This window comes from Leiobunum rupestre, chromosome 6 (genome assembly GCF_980474605.1).
Source record: "Leiobunum rupestre chromosome 6, qqLeiRupe1.1.hap1, whole genome shotgun sequence".
Classification (NCBI taxonomy): domain Eukaryota; kingdom Metazoa; phylum Arthropoda; class Arachnida; order Opiliones; family Sclerosomatidae; genus Leiobunum; species Leiobunum rupestre.
The window spans coordinates 15,285,743-15,294,604 of NC_143389.1; the positions used below are offsets into that span (position 1 = coordinate 15,285,743).

Here is an 8,862-nt window from a genome sequence, read left to right on the forward strand (position 1 = left end):
CTGAAGACGCATAGAAGTTACTGTATCTCGTAAAATTCGGTAGATAAAGTTTTATTTCTTTCAATTATTTCTTACTTAAGGCTAACGGGTCTACGAGTGTTAGTAACAAGATAAAGTAATTTAATCTAATGGATATCCGCTTTAAAACTGTGATTAACATCGCGAAGGAAATAATTAAAGAACGGATCGTGCTTCTGCGGTTGTTATGATAAGAACAACCCTATAAATAAGAAATCTCGAAAGAAACATCGTTTACATTTTTAAATTCATTTTAAAAATAGGACGACTAACAAAAGACTTTAAAATGAGTTGGAAAATTGTGGTTTTGTTTATGAGTGCCTTTCTTATTTGGGAGACTAGTGCCTCAGCTGAAGCTATGTGTGGTAAGTTAAGTTAATTTTCAAAGTACTAGCGTTACCAACATACATGCGAAGATTAAAACTCACTACAAAAGTGACCTAACAAAATTAAATGTCAATAAAGCATTTAAGTTTAAGGGTCTCTCAACTTGTGCTTCAAATAGATTTTCTTAAATTTCAATTTTTCAAAATAAATGAAAGGGTTGAGGTAAGAAAATGATTTTTTAGACTTTGATATTAATTTAAAATCATGACTAATTTATCTTGCAAGACCTCGTTCAAAACTTTTTTGTTCAAAAACAGGATCATTCGTTAAAATTAATATTATTATAATATTAATTAAAATCAGCTAGGCTAATATTGAACAAAGGGTAGATATGGGTATATTAATATCCAACATCTGGTTATTAAGGCTGTTCAATTTTATTTGATCTACCATTGTTGTGAAGGTCGTATGAATTCTTGGTTCGACATTGATATATGTTTTTCATTTATTTCCAGTGGCCATAAATGCCGATTCTTCTCCTGCATCGAAAATTGAAGAATGCGTTGACTCTACACTATCTCCTCCAGTTAGTGCTAAATTACTACACCTATAAGTCGTATTAACATGGAACTAAAGCATTGTTTTCCTTCGAAAACATTAAATTTAAAGGTTTTCGTATGAACAGAATTTAATGAATAGCTGTTATGGGAAACGCTCTATTTTAAAAACCGGGGATTTCTTTTCGTTGAAACGAGTGAATCCAGTTTTACCTTCGTCGGTGTTATCTCCCAATGTTTCTCTTGTATAAACGATCCAAAAGTTATTTGTATGAAGTAAAAATAGCGAGACAATCGCTGTATAACCGGTCACTATTTAAGACAAAGTGGTGCTTTTAAGTACCAATAATAACTTTGATTTATTTAATTTAGCACACACTTCAGAGATTTATCATAAACGTGAATTTTATTACGGAAGACTGAATATTAAATCTTTACAACCACAATTATTTAAGGTTTTTAGAAATAAGAGTAGAGGCAAACCTTACAGAAGAATATATAGATCTTTATTTATATCTAAAACAATCGTCCGTTATAGTTGTGCTATCCGATAAATTTTATTAACTAACTTATGTTAATTAGAAAGTATTTTTACACTGTGGTGAATAACTATGCAACGGCACAAGAGGGGAGGGAGAAAACAAACCGTCACTGCACTGGTGTGGCTTCAATCGGGTCAAAAGACATCAATTTAAGGGAAACCATGAAATTCTGGGCCAATTTGTTTTTTAGGGATACGGAACTTAGTGCCGGAGCTTGAACTGGATTCTTAACAACGTAAAAAGATGTTTCGACATAGTAATTATCAGCTAAATATTAATATATAAATCCTTGGTATGATAAATACCTAATTAGCACAGCTGTAAAATATATCATATATTACTCATTAAAATTATAGGGGTGACTGTTAAGACTACACAATTTTTAGAATTGTTAAAAATTAATCCCATACTGCCAAATGACCATTTTATGAAAATGTCGGCTTTGAGGTATCAGGAAATATTCTTACTTTTATATTAACGTGTATATTTTATAAGTGGAAAATACTATGGTTCATTTTAGACAGCCAATATATTTAACTCGTGTCTTCAACAACATCTGGGATTGAACTTAGCTGGATTTGTGGTACAACTTTGTAAAGACCGAAGTGTCTTGGAAGCTAATGGCAGCCCCGTAAGTAAAGTTAATTTATTTTGAAACATATCCATTTTTGCGCGATATTTCCCATTAATAATCAGATTGCTGAGAGTGCCAATCTGTACCATTCGGGAATTATGAAAACAAAGACTATAGTTGCGGCTTTATATTCCGTTTTATCCTGAATGTATTCTCCGTTTCATCTAGAGTTGAATAACTGGAATAAAAAAAAAGCTTTATCAAAATTATTTAAAGATTAACTGAAATATTTAGCCTCATGACTACAACAATAGTATCTACAGTATTTAAATAAAAACCAACTATTTCTTTTGATAGTAAAAATTAAATTGTAAGGTATTATTAAAAAAAATAAAACGCACCTAATAAAATTTGGTAATTCGAATTTCAGGTTGGCAATTGTTTTAAGGAGAATATGGAACAACTCGATGTAAGTATTATACTGTAGTATGTGGATATAGCTCTACAGGGTGTTCCTAAATGTTATGAAAAATGTTTCATGAGTATAGGGGGTGAGTTGATAAGTATGCCTGATTTGGTTCCCATTTTCCTTCGTTGAGTTAAAAGAGCGCCAGAGATCTTCAAAGTGTGGCCTGAAAAAGCACAAAACCAACTAAATATTGCGAGCTACCCGTAGTCGACCTATTTCGTTCCTGTTCTGTAAAATGAACAATACTTGTGTAACGAACCAGTCAAGTAACAGAATGTGCCTGTATCACGTAATCGATGATGAACATTGGTTAAAATTCGTGAGACGGGGATGTGCCAGTTCGGATACCTTTCTTGGAAAAGACATTGCGCAACCAAAGCATTGCCATCCGCTATCTCATACACGAAATGAATATCCGCCGGTTCTTCCGAAGTGAACTCCATTGTTGCAGTTTGCAAGTGATGATAAATCACGGCCCACCACGACTTTAAATACTTTTTTACGCTGGTTATCTCGTTTTTTTTACCTATCCCACAAACCCAAACCTTAATGTTCGCATTTCCCTGCTGCTTCGTTTGTGCGTTTTGCAGCCTACTTCCAGGGGCTAGTAGGCCACACTTTGAAGCTCTCTGGAGCACTTTTAAGACATCGTTGGAAAATAGGGAAAAACAGGCATACTTCTCAATTCACCCCACAACTCATAAACATTTTTGCATAACTTTTTGAAACACCCTGTTTATTTAGATAGGTTAAGTCTAACGCTTTAGAAATTTGAAAGGCACGGTCGTCGGGTATTTAATAAAGAAAACGAAGACTTATTTTTTCTAGATGGTTTAATGTTTCATGTTTATTAAGAATTTTCAATATAAATTTGTGATAATTACGAAAAGGTTTTAAGTTTTCCAGCTGAAGGAATGAAATAATTTTCATTTTCGTTAACATAGGTGCTAAGCCTTGTAATTTAAAGAGTTTTTTTACAGAATGATAGAAAATTGATTAATGATTATGTCCCTGAAATTTTATAGTTATTGGAAAAGTATTTAAAAAGTTACACTACTTTTTCCGCAACCAACATCAAACGGCTCCAAAAATTTAAGAAATTGAGGTTGAACCTACGTGCAGCGCCAAAAGAATGAAGCGGCAAAAATTTGAGAAAGGGTGGCGTGTTAGGCATTTTAAAAACACAATAAACTACAATCTGCGAATGTAACTCGAACAAAAGCCAGGGAGAATGTCGTAGCAGACGACAGTTCCGACCGAAAAACGGTAAAACCGGGGAAAATAATATGTCGTTCACGAGATGGCGCTGCAGCTAGTTTCAACGAAACTTTTCTGAGATTCTCGAGACGGGGGGGGGATAAAACACGAAATTTGGTTGCTAATAATAAATCAAATACTGGAAATATTAGAATTGGAATTTTTGGTATTACCATTTTCGGACGTCCACTATCCATTTAAATCGTTTTTAACCAATTTTAGGGTGGTGACAATTCCCCTTTATGGTAACCGTTATTAAATGGATTTTTTGACTTTTCAACATAAAACTGCCGACTTGAAAAATAAATTCCTGGGTATTTTTTTTATGAAATTGAGAATTTACATGATTTTGGTACCTAAACTACCCAAATGTTTGATATAAATTTTCTAAAATAAACACATTTGAATCCCAGTTTAAGAATTTCTTTAAATCAAATTTCCACTAATTTAAAAGAATTATGTTCGTCGTGTTTTGCTTACCTATTTAACCTTTGATACTTTCCGTCTATCTAACGATAGGAAATCACATGGCCTCAGCAGCTTTTTTTATTGGTTTGCCCACCCGGGTATCCTGAGGGTGAGTGGCGCCCAAGTTTTAATCCTTCAACTTAGGATGGTATTTTATATATCTAACGATAGGTAATCACATGGCCTCAATAGCTTTTGTAATGGTTTGCCCACCCACGTATCCAGAGGGTGGGCAGCATCCACTCTTTAACTTAGGATGGCAATTTCTATATCAAACGATAGGAAATCACATGGCCTCAACAGATTTTGTAGTAGTTTGCCTACTTGTGTCTACTAAGGGTGTATGGGTTTGCCCACCCGAATACGGTGATGTGGAACTTATATTACAGCCTGGGCCGACTTGTTTTTAATCATATTATAATCGGCTTCGTTTTGTGCGTCGCGTTTGGTCTACTTAGAGAGAATGATCCACTTATGGTAATATTTAAAGGAATAAACACGGTTGCTCGTATCTGATGGGAACGTTTAAATTATGTCCCTTCTTAGCCGTAATATTTACAATAATAAACACGATTTTTTTTAGTTTTAGAACTGTTTTTTATAATCATATTATAATCGGCTACCGAATAAACACGTTACTAACCGAGAGGGCGTCAGAGGGAGAAACCACGCGACTTTTCAATGTTTTCGAGTCGGGGATAGTAAGCTGGTGGAGGTCGTTTGGCGTGTCTGTCTTCCGGCTTTCATTCTCGCTTCGTGGGAGGGTGATATAGAGAGCGAGAACACGACTTTTAATCTTTTTATCTGTGGGAATCATAAAAGAGGCTGTTTGAGTTCACTTTGCATGTCTGTCTTCGACCGTTCATTTTGCTTTTTCCAGTTAGTCTCATTTCTTGGTATTTCGCACTTTGGACTATGTTCCCTCAGCATTTTGGCCACGAAATAAGTTAATTGTTATGTTTGCGTTATCCCTTGGAGCCTCAGATTCTTCGGTTGTAATACTTATATTTGATTATTTAAGTGCGTGGTATGTTTAAATATTACTTATTTGATTATTGATAGTGGCATTTCCCTTATCATAGCACTCTTATCCAAATAGTATGTTTTTTTTAAGATACGTTGGGAAATTTGCCACAGAAAAACGTGGCGAATAATTTTTATTTCCCCAGTATTTATGTGATTTGGACGCTTGGATGTTAGCACGATAATTATATAATATTTCACCCGAATGCGTGCTGATGTCGTGGTGCTCAGAGATACATGTACGTGAGCTTGCAGGACAACACGCTCCCAAAAGTTCTTTGATCCTAAATTTAGATTAAGCTAGGGTCTAGGCTGCCAGCTTTTAATAATAGACCAAGAGGTAAACGAAATTATATTATAGCCTTGGTAAACTTGTTGTTCTTTTTATATATATATATTACTAGTGATTTTCTCTGTAGTTAAAAAGTAATTCTTAATTTGTAAAATATAAAAGCTCTGCTTTAGATTTTGGACGGACTGATAAAATATTGCTTCTAATAGCAATAGGGTTGTAAAGGATTTTATTCGTATGTTGTTAAGGATGGATGCACTTATGAAGTTAAGAGTTCGTAAATATTTCTTAAATTACGAATATGCTTCTTTTGGTAAAATTACTCCAAGTTTTAATAGCGCACTTTTTAAAAAAAGGTTTCCTTCGTATGATTTAAAAAAAGTTCAAACCGAATTTTTCGGTTGGTGTCCCGTTTATTATTTTAATACACAGAGAGGTTGAGATAATTGTTCAGATTTTGAAATTTATTTACCATGTCAAAGGGATTGTATGTATTCTGATGACTTGTTATCATATAATCAGGTCATTATACCAAAGCAACGCTGTTGATTATTTAAAATAAATGAAATATCACTGGCTTAGCTTTAATTTAAAAAATGTAAAAATCTTTAATATAAGTTATTAAAGTTATTTCACAATTGGAATAGGTCTAGTACGTGGGCTGGTATTACATCATGAACTACATATTTAGTAAACACAATTCTAACCTGGATCTGAATACATTCTTTATGAAATAATAATGGTTTTTATTTCCTTCCTTTGCAGGCTAATAATGGAAGGCAGCAGTCAATGAACTTCGAGGTAAATATATAAACATTTATTTAGAATACAAATGTACATCTACATATATTACTATATCGGAAACATTTACTATAAGTTGAGTTGGTTTAGTTAAGCATTATGATATAAGATCCTAAATACAAGTACCCGAAACCAAATTATTTAACTTTCTTAAGCTTTATGATGTCGAACAAAAAGCCCTATTGACATAATATACCACCCACAGTAAGAACATATATCCAGTATGTGATGGGAATAACCGTACAATAATTACTTGATTCCCTTCTGCGATATCTGGTACACAAAAATGTGCTATTTAAACATAACAGAAACTTTTCTAAATTACTGCAGATTGTTTCAACGTTTTATAACTAGTTTTTCCTAAGCATTTTTCGTACCATCTTTAAATTGTTTTAAAGTAAATATAATTTCTTTATTGCGCTGCTTCGAAAAATTTACTTATTTTGGAGGTTTTTAATTTTTATAAAGCAATTTTGACTTCTTTAGCCATAAAGTTATTTTATTTTATGTTTCCGTCTTTGAACGCGCAATCTCTTTATTCGACGTCCGCTGCTATTAGGCTGATAAGATGCACACTCTAGAAAGTTACGCAATATCTAGTTCATTATCGGTTAGTGGGTCAGGCTTAAAAAATTCAAGTATTAAATAGAGATATTAATAAGTCGAATTCAGAAAAATATTCGGGTCCTTCAAATAAGAAGCTTTCATGGTTTTTAGGATCGACAGTCTTACCCCGAAGTATTAATTAGATACTTTACTCCCCATTTATTTGGGAAGGCATAGCAAGTGTGAATAAATAGAAAATTTAGGGCTTAAACCTTAAATGATCTGCTATAACGTTTTAACAGTGGGGTGGAGGGGTGCTTAGAATTCTCGCCTCGCATCAAAAGGAGCCGGCTTGAATCTCGGTTTGTGGTATTGGGTAAAATTCGAAACCACTTGTGCGTTGAGTTTTTAAGTTATATCCCTGCTGGCTAGAGGGGTTCTCCACGAGCTCTTCGGTTTCCTCTTTCCATAAAACTTGCTGAGGTTCAACGGTAGTATAATTTTAAGGATCTGTTGGCTCGTGTGGCAGGAACGAAGGGCTTGCCACCCTCCCTCCTAAGAAATTTAACCCGGCCAAGGGTAATTGGCCTAACATCTCACTAGTTAACTTAGGCCTGGGGGGTTTCTTGGGTATTGGCTAAGCTGGCTATTATTATAAATATTATTTAACCAAAAGTTATGATTACAAAAGTAGTTGTTAGATGAAATCTACTGAACTGAACAAAAAAAGACAAATTGTTATTATTATTTAAAAAAAGCTTTACAAGAAATGGAATTTAAGGCTAAATTTCGATATTGTTTTATAAGGGCAATAAAAGGATTTTCGCAACTTGACAATACGTTATAGGTACCTAAATGCGTTTCGCATGCAAAAAAAGGCTTGTAGCATCGATGAAAACACGAAGAAAGATGCAGAAAAAGTATAGTTATGGTGCTTAGAAGGTTGCTGTTAAAATAGCGTAGATTTAGGAAAGTCTTTATTTTTTGAGACTTGGCAATACTGTTGATTGTGAAGATTTATTTCATTTTGACCCTCAATTTAACTGATTTGTGAATATCTGTGGATGACCGCGCTTCTCAACCTTTCTGTAAACCCACATTTGTTTATTAGAAATTGAAGAGAGCGTGTTTATCTTTTGTCTGATACAAAGAAAATATTTTACTTAATACTAAAACTATTTTCTTTTTGCATTTAGAAATGTGTATTTTCTAAATTTGGAGTTGGCGATAACTCAGATGAGGATTTTGAGGAAGAAGATGATGATGGCAAATAATATGTTTCTACGATAAATCTGAATTTCAACCTCAATAAAACTCGCATATATATGTTAGTTTTTATTATCTTAAACATTTTAAGTAGTTTATTAATGTAAATCTAATATTAAAAGTAACAAAAATAATGAGATCAGAAGTATAGTAAATGTAAACTTTGCAAATAATTGTACAGATTTTATTTAGCCTACTTGGTGTTCATCTTATATTTTTATGATTATTAAGTAAGTAGGGGAAAAGCACAGTATTGGGGAAAAGAGCATTACCATATCTAGCTCCACCAACTACGCAGAAAGTATTCTTAGGTAATTTAAGAACCACTTCATATTTTAGAAGTAACTTACGGCACTTGTACATAAAACAATGAAGATTAAAAATAGCAAAAACCACTTCTTGTACAATAAAAAGTTTATTTAAATCTTTAAAAAAAATTAAATCTTTAAAATTCGGACGACTAGTTTCGCCACCATTCGGGGGCTTCGTCAGGTCAGACGGCGTTGCTCGCGATATAGCCCTCACACAGCTACATTTTTATAACAATTATTTTTTATTTATATAACTAGATCAAGTAAGCGCAAAGGGCAATTATATATATATATACAACAAGTGGTTTTTGCAATTGTTAATCTTCATTCACTTCATATTTGTGTAAAAGCACAGAGATCCCAACTTGTTTTAAAGTTAATTAAAAAAAAAGATTTATTTGGGGTGGTTTT

The 8,862-nt window shown here is 33.3% G+C and overlaps 1 protein-coding gene across 1 annotated transcript; it reads left to right on the forward strand.

Annotated features, from left to right (window-relative positions):
• The first annotated feature begins 293 nt into the window (after positions 1–293).
• Positions 294–8,231, forward strand: LOC149939356 (uncharacterized). Its single transcript, XM_090180037.1, has 6 exons — positions 294–383; positions 861–931; positions 1,965–2,075; positions 2,449–2,487; positions 6,293–6,328; positions 8,071–8,231. Exons 1-6 carry the CDS (start codon positions 305–307, stop codon positions 8,146–8,148), a joined length of 414 nt encoding a protein of 137 aa, XP_090036163.1. The 5' UTR covers positions 294–304; the 3' UTR covers positions 8,149–8,231.
• Positions 8,232–8,862: the final 631 nt, after the last annotated feature.